The 14,926-nt window shown below is 45.1% G+C and overlaps 1 protein-coding gene across 1 annotated transcript; it reads left to right on the plus strand.

Moving 5' to 3' along the window:
• Positions 1–11,895: 11,895 nt before the first annotated feature.
• LOC147442759 (uncharacterized) lies at positions 11,896–14,066 on the plus strand. The gene is made up of 2 exons (XM_086529703.1): positions 11,896–12,599; positions 12,779–14,066. Exon 2 carries the CDS (start codon positions 13,178–13,180, stop codon positions 13,637–13,639), a length of 462 nt encoding a protein of 153 aa, XP_086385829.1. The 5' UTR covers positions 11,896–12,599; positions 12,779–13,177; the 3' UTR covers positions 13,640–14,066.
• Positions 14,067–14,926: the final 860 nt, after the last annotated feature.

A 14,926-nucleotide genomic window follows, 5' to 3' on the forward strand; every position in this document is an offset into this window, starting at 1 on the left:
AATTTGGCAAAATGGACAGCGCCATCGCGTCCGGAACGGCCCAAAACCCCAGTCTACAATGTCAAAGTGCTCAAATCCGACCTCGGATGAGCAGTTTAGGGCCAAAACAGGCTCCAAAATTGGCAAAAACACACCTGCGGCTGTTCCTCCTCTCTTCTCCACGTTTTTTTCTGGTCTTCTCTCTGTTTTTTCAGTTCCCACACTTAGCCTTCTTAGTTGGGCACCCTTGGCCTTTTAGATGACCTCAAACGGACCCCGAACAGGCCAAAAACTGACCTCGCAGTGCATAGTTGTCACCTTTTTGCATCATTCGCACACCTGGCACTCAGCTTTTTTCCAATAATGCATCTCGCCACCACGTGAAGTGGCCCCAAAAAAAGGTCCTCATGATGACCTTTCTGCATAATTCTCACAAGCAAACACCCACGTTGTGTCCGTCCTCATCTGCGTGCAAATATTGACCTCGTTCGCCCTCCTGACGCCACTAGATGCCATCTGACGCACCTGCTGACCTCACGTCGTCGGCCCGCGGATAGCTTCCTCGAGAAGTTTTACGCGCTACCAACTCCTCCTTATTGTAGAAAAACACAATGGTACTAGTAACGATGAAAATCGATGCACTATGTACATGGTGTCCTACCTGTACACATGTGGGCCCCACGTAACCACCTGGCTCTGGAAAATGGGCAATACTTTATTTGATGCACCATGCATGGGTATGTACATATGCGCAATCCCTTGCTCCAAAAAACTCCTGACACCGCGTTGTTTGCAACATACAGACAGAGAGAGAATGTGTAGATGGGGGGAGAGAGAGAGAGAGAGAGAGCGTTGCAGACCATGCATTGACCGCCCCACTCCCCCTCAAGACAAGACTCTGAGTGAGGAGCATCCCAAGGGCACACGACGCCTGCGGGGGGAGAGAGAGAGAGAGAGAGTCGTCGTAGGTCGGTAAGGCGGGTACACGAGGGAGAGATCGACTGCATGCCAGGCACGCATACAAAATTGCATGGTGAGGGGGGATTGAGAGAGAGAGAGAGAGAGAGAGAGAGAGAGAGAGAGAGAGAGCATCTTCAAGAAATACCATCTATATTGGGCTTTTTTTTGAAATTGACCGGACATACTCCATTCTTACTGTTATTTACAGATGGATCCGCTCGAACAACAGAAATTAACGTCGACTATGATAATGATGAGCAAGAGGATCTCGTCTTTCATTGGTTGTCGCTTTTTTTCTACAACATGTTGTAAGCCGAGAAGAACTCCTTGTTTTCCTTCTCCAGCTCCTCCAAACTACAACAAAATGCATTGGCTTCAGCAGAAACTTTCTCTCTCTCTCTCTCTCTCTCTCTCTCTCTCTCTCTCTCTGTGTGTGTGTGTGTGTGTGTGCAACAAAATGCATTGTCTTGAGCAGAAACTTTCTCTCTTTCTCTCAAATCCGCCCTACCTACTGCATAAGAGTTTTCTTTCACAATAATTAAAAGGTGGGATGCCACGAAGCGACCTCTCTCTCTCTCTCTCTCTCTCTCTCTCCTCTCTCTCTCTCTCTCATGGTAAAGACCGGATCAATGTGAGCATGCTTGTTCAGGGCTTCCATGCACTCCTCTCGGCTCATCTTCATCAATAGGCAGCGCTCCATCTGAGCAGGTGCTCTCTCTCTCTCTCTCTCTCTCTCTCTCTCTCTCTCTCTCTCACACACACACACACACACACACACATAAAGCCTACCAGGCAGCCAAGAGTTGATGCGTATGTCACAATCTCTCTCTCTCTCTCTCTCTCTCTCTCTTTCTCGTCCGTCTCAACACGAGACTGTTGCAATTCATTGGAGTAATAAAAGGAGGCAGGACGACATAGCAGCGATGAAGGCAACCTCAAAGTTGGGGAAGGTGCAGTCCGTGCAGCGTGTGGAGAACTCGACGGTGAGGTGAAGGTCCGCTTTATAGAGGGCCAAAAAGTCAAGGTTTTGTTTTTTTACTTGAAAGGTTTAAAACTCTCCAGTGCAGGACACGTGGAGCCCTTCTCCTTCTTCAAACAATTTTAAGCCACATTATAGATGTCAAATGTGTTCTAATAACCATTTATTACAACAAAAAATGATGCCTTCTCGAGGCCACTATGAAGTGTTTACCTTGTTTATGAAATCAATTGGCATGCTCTTAAATGAAAGGACTAAAAGATTGTGTGTGACCCAATTTTCAAGGGTCCTCTTTAAAGAAAGAGGTACATCCGATCTACTTGCATCCATGGTCCACAATTTGCACCAAAAATCCACCCACCCCACTATGGCCTTCTAGAGGCCAAAAAGGAAGTCAAGTGAGCATTAATTAAGAGTACTAAGTTACAATGATAGAAAGAACAATTTACATTACAAAAAGAAGATATAATCTTTATCAAACCTTCCTTTCAATCAAAGAGGACAGTTGTTCGCCGACAACGTCTATATCAATGGCACAAAAGGTGCACATTTTCTCAACCTTTCCATATGGCCTTCTACATGCCAAAAAATTCAAAGGTTGAAAGTTCAGGGTTTAAAAGGTTCACATGCTCCAAGCTTCACAAGAATGAGACAGGTGCATGCCAAAAAATTCAAAGGTTGAAAGTTGAAGAAGGTTTAAAAGGTTCACATGTTCCAAGCTTCACAAGAATGAGACACTTGAAGGGCTTCTTTGGCCTTGAAATTTTTTAAGTGCATTATATATAGTATAAAAGTTATCCCTACCCCCTTTACTAATTTCACTTAACAAGGTGAGGAATCACGAAGGCCTGCTGATAAAGTGAAAAAATGTTTGTAGCTGATATTATTTTAGGGTTTGCAATGGACGTTAGTAAGTATATAGTGCAATGGTTATACAAAAATGTGAATTTAGTTCTTATTGTAATGTTGAGTAAGGTGGAACGTCAATTATACTGGTGAACACCTATTCTTTATATGGTGCACTCTTCATTTATGTCATTTCTTGCGACATAATCACACTTGCATTTTCAAGCATGTGGCTGCATATAACCCCATGCATGTTTGTGGGTCTTCAGAACACATTTATACCTTTATGGATCTAGAGCAGCATCGCAAACCGTCTCTAAGGATAATGTGATGTGGTTATTTTTAACATATTGATATGTTTCTTGAGTTGTTGTTCACATGATAAATAACACATCAAGTAGCATATGTGACTGGGGATAAATGATGATAAAGCTACTCTACCAAAGCATTTACAATAGCTCAATTGTATAGGGTGGCTCCTGTAATTAAAAACTTTAACTACATGTCAATTAAAAATTTTATGGCTCTTCATGGCCTTTGTGTATATTATGGAGTGATGTAACTCTTTGAGAAGATATTTTGTAAAGTAGATAATTGATTAGTGTATCTATGAAGTGTTGTGGGAATTTCCTCTGTACCCCCAAGGGTTTTTTCATCCAAGGACCTCAATTTGAGCAAGGGTGTTGAAGCTTTGTATAGAGATCACCCTCATACTATATATATAGGTTGAGATCCCCACTTTATATGTACACTTACTGTGTAGAGTAATCACACTTTTGGGTTGCAACATTGTGGTGTCTCGTCTCTATGATCCTCTTGTATATCGGTGTTGCTCCCTTGTCTCCACTCCTTTCAACACTTTTCACACCAAGCTCGCAAGGCCTCTAGGCCTTAGATCAATTTCAAGTAATTCTAAGGGAGGTTGCCCATGCCCCCCCTCCCCCCTCCCCCCCCCCCCAAACCTCTTTTCCTTGTGATAAAAGCCAAGCAACCCACTCCAAGAGATCAAATGAGCTCTCCACAAATTGATGAATTTATGAACTTTTCATAAACTTACAAAAATTTACAGGCAGGCGAGTATACAAGATAATCAAAGTTACAGAACTTCACCATAGCCAACACCTTGGAGCAAGTTTTGCACAACGAGAAGGCTTCCAACAAAAATTCAAGCAGTAGCATACGCTTCATTGGAAACAATCTCAAAGGGAGCTTCGACGACAATAGAGTTTTGCAAGATTTCTTGATTTTAAATGCTCAAAATTGACAAGATCTTTTCGGGCAAAGGTGTTGTGCTTTGGCTAGACACATTAGCAGTTGGAGATGGTCTCGCGATAGCGGGAGGCACTATGGATGGAGCAACTGGGGGTGGTCTAACAATAGGTGGAGGTCCTATTGCCATAGTGGAAACGTGAGCAACATGGGGTGTATGAGCTACAATAGAATGTCCTGCAGCAGCTGTACTAGAGCCTTGGGCAATGGGAGAGGGACCACAAACTGAACAACAACGTGTGAAAGTACTCGCAATAGGTGAAGGGCTGACACCAAAAACCTGCACAAATGGAGCCGATCGCGCACCAATAAGCGGTTGCATGGGAGCCCTAGGAGCTAAGAGTTGGGCAGTTGGAGCAATAGGCTGCAAATTATGGGGGCGACCTAGAGTCGCAGCCACAGGGGGTGTATGGGGATCACAAAAAGTTGCACTATGGTCTTGGGAGTCCCCGATAGAATCATAAACATGGGAATCTAGCCAGTTTTCGTCCTGAAGCATACTCAAAAGCTCGCATCACTCCCCACTTGCGTGCTGAAGACCACGTCCTCTTCCCTAGACTCACTCTCTTTCTGAACGCTATTTGGCCTAGTGCCCCCCCGCGACCGTTTTGGAATGCGGCATTAAAATGGCTCATTGTTCACCTTGGCACCCACACATCCGTCCAAGTCACAAAATGTTATAGTGCAATAAAACAAATTTTAATATTGAGTGTGTGTTTGTGCGAGACAATGAAACCAGTCTTCATATATTAAGATTTATTCATTGTGTGCGTGCGTGTGTGTGTGTGTGTGTGTGTGTGTGTGTGTGTGTGTGTGTGTGTGTAAGCTGCATAACAACTTAACAAATTGGCAAGCTGGTGGCAAGACAATATCATGAAAAATGTATGTGTGATTGACAGAATTCATTGCATTTTTAATAGTGTTTGTTGAACAGCACGTATCCTTTTTAAGTATCATCAGAAATGTTAAAATTGTGTATGTGAGACTTCATAACCATTTGGCAAGCAACTACGGAAAGCAAAAAAATATCACGAATGAAGATTGTATCTGTGGATGTATATAAGCTTCATATGTTAAACAATTCCAATGGGATAAAACTTCAATGGAAACTTTAGTTAGTCCCTTGAAAATCAATAGTAATATGCAGATTAAAAATGAAGTGAGCTACTCACTAAAACAAATACTCATACCAGGCAGCCAAATAACGATTGAAGACAACAATTAGATGTTACGCCAAAAATATAAAATCAAGACAAAAAATTGGTTGAGTTGAGTTGGTAAACTGGCGGCCCTGGCCTTGCAATCAGCAGTGGGAGCTCGCAACCTACTTGTGGGCGTTGCAGTAGGAGCCCTCCTTGCTACAGGAAAACAGAGAGCCATAGGAATCCTGAGGTAATAATCTACACCAGTAGCAGGGCTGAAATGGAATTGCTATATTGTTAGAACGATTAAAGCAATCTAATTACGTCAGGTATTGCAGTAGAATGAGCTTCAGGCTGCGCTCATAAGAGCTGCGCAAGCTGGAAACGGTGCGAGCTGGAAACGGTGCGCTCGTAAGAGCTGCGCATGCAAGCTAAAGCACTTGGGCATGCGAACCCTGGAGAAAACAGGCAGGCAATAGAACTGCACGAGCTGCATGCGCTATGGAAGGTTGACAAAGGGGAAGAAACAACTGCAGGTGCGCATGTGAAATAGCCGCGAGAGGAGGGGAAGGCCGTTGGCAAGGCGCGCGTTGATTGGTTGGAATGAATGAGCACGAGATGGCTGGGAGAGGCGAGGGTTGGGCTACAACGGCTAGCCAGCCACTCCACGGCGAAAAAAAGGAAGTGCCGCGTAATGAAGCGCCCCTGCACAATTCCTTTTGGCTGCCGTCGCCTTGTGCTCATGCTAAGAAGACAACGTACTGGCAGGCTCACAGTGCGCGTTCAGAGATCCACTCCTAGGAGAGAGCTCATTTCAGGCTGGCACGCAGGCTAGGCTAGTCTCGTGAGTCGTGACTCGTTTAGACTGCGCGTCTGCAACCCAAAGACCAGTACCCTTCTCCTTTTCCACAGATCTCCCACGCGTGTAAACATAGGCAATGCTAGACATGCCGTACGAAATTCTGCTTGGAGCCGTCTACTTTCTGCCTTGCGAGTTCACCTGCAACGAGTTCACCTATTGTCGCACGCCTTCTCCCAAATGTTGGCCGTCCACATGGACGCCATCCGTCAAAGACCGCCTAACCTACCCCAACACTAAGGCCTTCCCTTAGCAGGCCAAAAAGGGTGTAGTAATATTTTTGAAGTATTGTCCCCTAGACTCTTCCTCCCTCGTGTGTGTGTGTGTGTGTGTGTGTGTGTGTGTGTGTGTGTGAGAGAGAGAGAGAGAGAGAGAAGGGGGGGGGGGGGGGGGGTGTCGCATAAAGTCATTTCAGTGAATTTCAACGATTACTCCCTTGTGTGTGGGGGACACCTAACTCTCTTGTCCTCCAACTCTCGAGACTTAAATGAACTCTAAGGTCACCCATTCACATGACTTTGTTCTTTAAGTCAAATCCACTGGTAAGTTCCATCTTAAGACCAACTTCCAAGGCAAGTGGTTGAAGTCAACAAATGTATGACAAGTGGATGCCCTCTCCTTCCTTGAAATTTCTAGCTCCATTAAGTAGAAGCTATCCCTATCCCCTCAACTATTGCACTTCAAAAGGTTATAGTAATATTTTTGAAGTATTATCTCCTAGACCCTCCCTCCCTCGTGTGAGTGTTTGTGTGTGTGCGTGCCCGCACGAGAGAGCGAGAGAGAGAGAGAGAGACAGCAAGTCATCTCAATCAATCATAACAATTGTTCTCTTGTATGTGGGGGACACCTAACTTTCTTATCCTCTTCTTTTAGATGAACTCTAGGGTCACCCATTAGCATGATTTTGGTTTTTAAGTCAAGTCCGTTCGATTTCAAGACGACTACTGAGGCAAGTGATATCACACACTGATTAAAAAAAAGCACTTTATTCCAAAAAGTTGAAAACCCTCTATACGAGTAATTTAATAGGTAAATTGACACCAGGTCCCCAAAACTTTGTTTTTCACTAGTTTTTATAGGAATCACAAAACATGCTTCTTTAAAAGTTTGGATGAAAGTCAGTCTAGGAAGGGGGGTGTCCCATGGGCATGGCACATCGATGAGATGGAAAGAGGGAAAAGCGGCAAGCTTTTTTCCAAGGCAGCAATGTTCGAAGAAACAGGTCTTGAGTTCAAGTCTCCTTGTCGGATAGATCTTTAAGGTCTCTTGGGATAGTTTCCTGCGATGATAAAATACTCTTCTTCTTCTTCTTCTTCTTCTTCTTCTTCTCTCGTTGTCTGCTCTTGTGCCAGTGTCCCCTCTCTTCTCCTATGCCCCTCACAATCGGAGGTATTTTGGGATATCGAAAATTTGAAGGACATTTTGGGAATTTATGGCAAAGTACTACTAGGGGTGTGTTATTTTTGGAGAGATTTAGTCTCGCAACCAGAGCCATGCTGAATTTTTTAAATAGTTGAAGAGCATTTTGGGAATTTATGACAAAATACAAGGGGTTTCTTGGAAATTTTTGAAATCGGAGGGGTATTTTGGGAATTTCCACGTGTCTCTCTAGTGTCTTGCCGCCATGCAGGGAGGGGTAGATCGACAGAGTGGAGCGTGCAAGAGGCATAGGCACAGAGCCAGGTGCCGCTGCAGGCATCCGTTGCAAGGCAGTGCCTCTCTTTGTCTCTCCTTCGTGATGTCCTGCCTTGCGTGACTGAGACGGAGAAGCACCGACGTGACGGAGAAGCAGCCAGGAAGGTCTCTGCAACAATCGAAGGAAAGTGCGTTAAGGAGTGCGCACAGGCAGCTATGCATGAGGGGACTTCATTGTGCCATGGTGTGCTGATGGTGAGTGATTAGTTTGTAAGCTCTGTGCGATGCCTATCGGCTTTGCAAGACAGACACAGAGAGGGAGAAATGCAGGCGATTACTGATGCTGCGAGTGGTCGTGTTGAGAGAAGCCAATGGTGCAGGCATTTTTATGTCCAAACAGACGCAAGTGCAAGTACAAAGGAGGGTGTGAACAGGCTATGCAGGGCGCTAATAGCGACATGCATGGAGACTTTTCCTTCGAATTCCAGATTCGTTTAGAATCTCGCTGGCTAATTAATGTGTTGTGAGAAAGTAGAGCCAGTAGGGTATTGCATTGTTGTCTATAGTTAGGGGTTTTCCAAAAAAATATCTTTGAATCTTTCTAAGTATAGTAGGTTTTCTCACCTTCAAATTTAAAATTTATAGGTAAGCCTCAAATCTTGTAGGTGTCCGTGAGTGTCGTCCATGTGGCAACATCTTTGTTAATGTGATAGTATTATTGGCCTCCTTAAGGCCTTAGTGTGTGTGTGTGTATATATATATATATATATATATATATATATATATATATATATATATATATATATATATTATATATATATATATATATATATATATATATATATATATGTATGTATGTATGTATGTATGTGTGTGTGTGTGTGTGTTTGTTGTTTGGGGGGGGGGGGTGGGGGTGGGGGTGGTGGTTCAATTCTCATTGTTGGATATGTGTCCCTAAAAAGGCTTTGACAGCTGTGCGAAAGTACTACTGCGTCTCGGCTTCATCTCCCCGAGGCGCCTCGCACGTGCAGTATTCTCTCTCGTGGCGCCAACCGAATCAGAGTGAACTCTGGAGTCACGGCATCCCGAATCCTCTCTCCTGAGTCCTCAGTGAATCCAGCTTGGATATTCAATGCTTCATTTGGCTTGATAGTGAGTAGCTGTCACGCTATCACCATCCTTTCTGTGCCATGGGACTCCCTGCACAACACGGCATGCCATCGTTTCTGCGGCTTGGGACTCCACAGTACGTCTTCTACGACTATCCTGTCCAACTTCTTGCAAAAGCTCTCCATGTGGATGGCATCTGTGAAAGAACGCCCAATCGAGCCTAATACTAAGGCCTCTCTTGAGCAGGCCAAAAAGAGCTACCTCTTGAGTCTTGGTCATGCCCATTGGAGATCTCTAGACCCCAAGTGTACGTGTGTGATTTCCATACATGCCTGATTATACCAATGCAAAGCCTATTCAAAATACAAAATGGCTGGCTCAAATTTGGGCAAGAAGGTTCTCACGAGGGTTCAAATTTATGGAATTTTTAGTTATAATGTGAGAATTTTAGTGTGATTATCCCTCTCAAATTTAGTGTTAGGCTATGGTCACGCGAGGCTCAGTTCTCCGTAGATCAGCCGACAGGTCTTGACGCATGGCAGCTTTCCAAAGCTTCTCATCGGCTTCGTACACCAACTATGCCTATTTAGGCATAGCCACAAAATTATGCACGGCTACTCCCGGTGAGCTCTCTCTCTCTCTCTCTCTCTCTCTCTCTCTCTCTCTCTCTCTCTCTCTCTCTCTCTCTCGCCTGCGCCTTGCCCTTTCTCTCTCTACTTGCTACCGGTGGTGGACGCTCTGTGCTGCTGTCAGTAGCTGTCGAAGCTTAGTGAGAACTAAGTCTCGCGTGACCATGCCCTTAGCCTTCTCATATGCATGTGAAAAGGTTCCAAAGCTGGGTCCACAAAAAATGTTCCCAGAGCCCTGCTCTGTCCAAGTGTGTACGCAAGTGCGGCGTGTGTGTCCACTTACACCAATTAGAGCACGTCTGCACGGGCATAGTTCCACCACAGCTCTTCTACGTCAGTGAACGATGTCTGGCTTGCCCAACTCTTAGCCTGCGCACATGCATCACCGCGGTTACTGCTCCCAGTGTAAAAGCGTTGAGAGCCCACCAAAGGCCCGCAATGCCCCTGTAGCTACACACAGAGAGGCTCACCGGCAGTGTACCGGCAACACCAGAACTTCACATGCTTTGCTTTAACGGTAACCTCCGGTGAGAGCCGTTCGTGAGGAGGGACCGAGTCTCATTGGCTGTGACGCAGGGACAACCTGGCAGGAGCGGGTTGACCTTTGACCGAATGGCGAGCCGATGGTAATGCTGCAGCATGTGCGCAAGGTGCCGATAGCTAGTGAAGTTGGGGTCTCAACCGGCCAACCACCGGAGACCACTCACTGCATGTGGGCAGGCTCTCTGCCGATTTTGGCAAAGTTGGGAAACCCAGTCTTCTACCCCCGCTCTTTGAAAAGCAGGTCGATTCACATCAGCGAACGCTGCTTGCTTTAAATTAAAGATGTCGAGCCAAGGTTGCTGACGAGAGGCGTGGTTTCTACCCCGGGCTGTGGGAAACTGCACTTAACTATATTAAGTCACAAGGCTTTAACTCAAAAAACACGGCTGGAGCTGTTGTGAAGCTTGAGCAATGGCTAATAACACCTGCACTACACTACTGTTCTGTAATAATCACGACAAGCAACATGCTAGTTATAGGATCAGCATCATCATCCTCTGATGAGCCAGGTGCTACGTCAGTACTTGGTGAAGCCCAAGCGCTCATGGAATTCAAGAAAGCTATCGCCGCTGATCCTCTCGGGCGGCTCGCATCTTGGGCCAACTCATCATCCAACCCATGCACTGCTTCACCTTCCTGGAGCGGTATTATCTGCGACGCGCACAAGCAGCATGTCACAAGCCTTAACCTTGCCAGCTATAATCTCTGGGGCTCCATATGCCCCTCCCTCGCCTTCCTCCCTGCTTTGTCATACCTCAACCTCTCCCTCAACTTCCTTAATGGGAGCCTCCTCACCAGCCTCTTTCTTCCTCATCTCCAACACCTCGACCTCTCCTCCAACTTGCTCGATGGGTCGCTACCAGACTCCTTTTCAAATCTGTCCGCCCTGCTAATTACACTTGACTTGAGCCTTAATTACTTTGTTGGTGACATTCCACCATCCTTGGGTCAGTGCAAGGATCTACGGAGGCTTCACCTAGTGGAGACCGGCCTCAGTGGGAGGATCCCATCAGAAATTTGGCAGCTTCCGGCTCTGATCGAGCTCGATATTACTGCAGCGGAAAATTCAGCAAGTTTCGAAGCATCTTTGCCAGAGAAATTCCCCAGCTGCCCTACCATCAAGGGTCTATGGCTGGGCAATGTCATTGCTAGAGGATCAGCCTTCCCCCCCTATCTGGGCCAGTGCAAGCAGTTACGGGTTTTGGCGCTTGAAGTGATTGGTCTTGAGGGCGTCATTCCTCCAGAATTTTGGCAGTTACCTTTGCTGCAGATGCTGGTGGTGCAGGACTCAAAAGTATCAGAGTCCATAGACAACTCTAATGGGAGGCCATTCAAGTTTCACCGTGTGGGAATAATTAATCCACATCACCACACAACTGTCATCCTAGTAGGCACAACGGCCCGCATTCCCATGAATCACATGGCCGTGTAACTGCCATACATGCTGTATATAACTGCACCCTTGGTAAGGGCGTGGTCCCAATCGGCTTAGTTACCCGTAAGCCTGGCGAGCGTTTGACAGGAGTGCAGAGCGAAGAACGGGAGTAGCAAGTAGAGAGAGGGAGAGCCGGGTGCAGGCAAGAGAGAGAAACTCAATGCGAAGCTGTGGCAACCGGAATTGTTTTTGCAACTATGCCTTTTTAGGCATAGTTGAGCTACTAAGCAAGTCAAAAGCTGCAGCGTGTCAGAGATTGTGACAGAAACTAAGCCTCGCGTGACCATAGCCTAATCATCAATATCCCATTGCCTAATCGGCTTCTTGCCTCTCTCCCTGTGTATCCTCCTATTAGGCTTAACAGCCTTCTCTCTCTCTCTCTCTCTCTCTCTCTCTCTCTCTCTCTCTCTCTCTCTCTGTGTGTGCATGGAACATTCTCTACATGGTATCATCGCAGCAGGAAATCCTGGCTGCCCTGTGCATTAGGAAATTTCAGAGGTCATTTGGAGGGCCATATGAAAAGAGAGAAAAATAGAGCGCGTCCAATGAGCATGAAGGCTACGTTACGTAGGAAAGTACGTGGAAAGACTCAAAAAATAGGAAAATAGCATAAAACTTTCACGAATCTAGGATTGTAGCATAGTAATTTCCTTCCTTTTACCGAGCTTTTAGGTGCTTGCATGTGGTCCCACTTCTGATATTCTCTTATGGTCATTAACGTACTGGAGGGTGACCATTAAGCCCGCACAAGATATTGGAATTCTAAAACACTTTCCCTCCATTAGAATGCTTTCAAAGTGAATCTCCCTCCACTAAAGCTTTTCTCTGCGAGCTATGGCGTCCACGTCTTCTCGCCCAAGAGGCTCCAGGTGTTTACTGTCTCTCACAGCAACAACCAACAACTACACTTTGCCTAGAAGGCCAAGTAGTAGCATATCCTCAATTACAATACCAGCTTCAATAAGTGCAGAGAACCAATGGGTTGGACAAAGGATAAACAAAGGTTCATGAGTCCTCATGCAACCAAGAAGACCCAAGAGGTCTAGTGGTATCAATGTTTACCGCTCAGCATGGAAGGCCAGAGTGTTGGATTTCAAAGTTGAAATCGGCAAAAGATCTGTAAAGGAAGTTCTTGTTCAGCATGTGTTTACCCATTCTTAGGTGATAGAAAACGGTGGAAATGTATCAGATATACATCAACCACGTTGCAATTGTAAGTACTCTTGACATGTGAACTTACTGATACTCTCATTATAACTTTTCTTATATATTTTGCAATGTTTCTCCCGCTTGTTATGAGTAATGTCTCCATTCTTCACAGCTCAATTACATTAGATTTGTCATTTGTACTTATTGATACTCTTAGTTCAACTCTTCTTATATATATTGCAGATGTTTATCCCTCTTCTTATGAGCAATGGGAGCTTGTGAAGTGCATAATAGGCCTCTTCCATGTTGTTCATGCCCACATTGGTTCTCTACAGTACTCAGAGAGGAGCAGCAAAAGACTGGCTGATGAGGGAATCTTTTTTTATGACCACTTTTACCAACTCAGCTCAGGGAATAAGAATGGCATGTTGGTGAAAGTGCCTCTACCAACCGATTGGAACACTGTGGACTGGCCAGTTCCCGAGGAAACAATGGTGGAGGCAATGCGAAGTAAGCTCTACATGGATATACAAAGGTCTCTACGTAGCTCTATTCCTACCAAACTGGTTAGAATTGCAAACTTCTGTCCTGTTGCACTCTTCATAGAGCTGTTTCATAGCTACAACATCCGAGTTACAAACTATGTTCATGTGCAAGTCATTTCAGCAGTCATCCTGTGACAAACTTCTTGACAAAGGATGGTATGCAAAGGAAGAGATTGGTTTACGGTGCGAGGTCGCGCTTGATACTCTAGTTGTCAAGTACATGATTGCAAGCCAATCACTGTTACTCTCGTTTTGGTATATGCGATCACAAATGCTAAACGGTAAGTACATTCCTATGGACCAGGTTTCTGCAGGTTTGGAAGATAATCCTACTGTGGATGTGGAAGTGATTGATAAAGAGCATGGCCTACTATTGGTGGTTACAATAAGGGAGCTATGCAGTCTTCAGCATTTGCGAAATGACATCATTGAAGAGTCAATGGATAAGGATCTATTAGATTTTTCCTTTTTCCTAGCTGGCCGTAAGGTGATGCGGCGAAGGGAAAAAGATATTTTGTGCAAAGAGTTGGATGGTCGGGTTGAAGTAGTGTCAATGTAACAGATATTCTTGTGAACCCAAGTGTATACAAATGACTTTCAAGACATGAAGTTTATTGAGCTCATTTTTCAATTGTGCCCTGTGAAAAAGTGTGCTTGAAATACATTTCTTTACCACGTCAAATCTCTCTCTCTCTCTCTCTCTCTCTCTATCTATCTATATATATATATATATATATGTTAGACAAGACAAAGACATGATAGAAGAATCATCTTAATTCATTAGAAAGTACAAACTCGCCCGTGAACAATGGACTGAGATACAATTTCTGTAAGTATGGAATCAGAATGTCTTCAAGGTAAAAATCGAAGGAATGCCCCTCGAAAGAAGGTGGTGAGATAGTTGTTCCCGGCGGATTTAGTTCTCCCTTTTCAGGAGTATCATCAATTAGTAGTGTATTAGTTGCATCAAAGGGTACACCGATTTGGCTAAACGGTTTGTACAAAAGAGGTAAGTGTGGTTTTTTAGGGTGGTAGTGGCCCTCAACGGTAACGCATTTTCTTTGATCATACAAAAAGGCAAAATCTGACGTGTGAGCGTGGCATACACTGCAAACTATTGCAACTAGTGGCGACAAGTTTTGCCTTTGCATTGAAGACCATATGGCAACTCTGAAGCGCAGAAGAAGAAACCGAATAAATTCCTTGGTTCCTGGACGAACCACGACTCGACAAGTTCCCATCCGAAACGTTTGCAAATCCTCAAAGGGTCCTCTGTCACCGAGAGGCACCCGCATCAACAGCAATCCATTGACGTCCAAGATAATCAACCTCTGTAAAAGTTGACAAGTACATATAAGTAGTTAGAAGCTGAACATATTTTGCCATACTTGAATAGACATTACCGGAACAACCGTATCTACAGGTAGCAAGGGTCCATACTGGGTCTCTGTAGTGTTCATGTCGTTGTTGCTCTCCTCCGCTTTATCTTCATAGTCATCATTCACATCTTCATCAGGGGTCTCCCCCATGGCTCTTTCTGCCTCATTCAAGGTTTCCTCCAAGGTCTTTTCGTCTCCCTCGGTTGATCGGCTTGCCTCATACATCCTTGCCTGATCCATATCATTTTTCTCATCCCTAGGCCTGCTTTCCTCATCCATATCCTTTTGCTCATCTATAGGTCTGCTTTCCTCATCTTGGGTTTCAGCCATAGGCTCTTTTGGCTCCTCCACTGGCTGACTTGGCTCTTTCATTGTCTCCTCTGGTTGTACCTTAGCACCTTCCATATGCTCATTTGACCTTTCCTCATCCTCAGCTCTTTCATCTTCTGCTGATATGACCCCCTCGG

Source organism: Adiantum capillus-veneris, chromosome 14 (assembly GCF_014529385.1).
Source record: "Adiantum capillus-veneris isolate H3 chromosome 14, ASM1452938v2, whole genome shotgun sequence".
Classification (NCBI taxonomy): Eukaryota; Viridiplantae; Streptophyta; class Polypodiopsida; order Polypodiales; family Pteridaceae; genus Adiantum; species Adiantum capillus-veneris.

What these genes read in the sequence shown, in the direction of transcription:
- LOC147442759 (XM_086529703.1), top strand. Translation starts at nt 13,178, where the DNA reads ATGTTCATGTGCAAGTCATTTCAGCAGTCATCCTGTGACAAACTTCTT.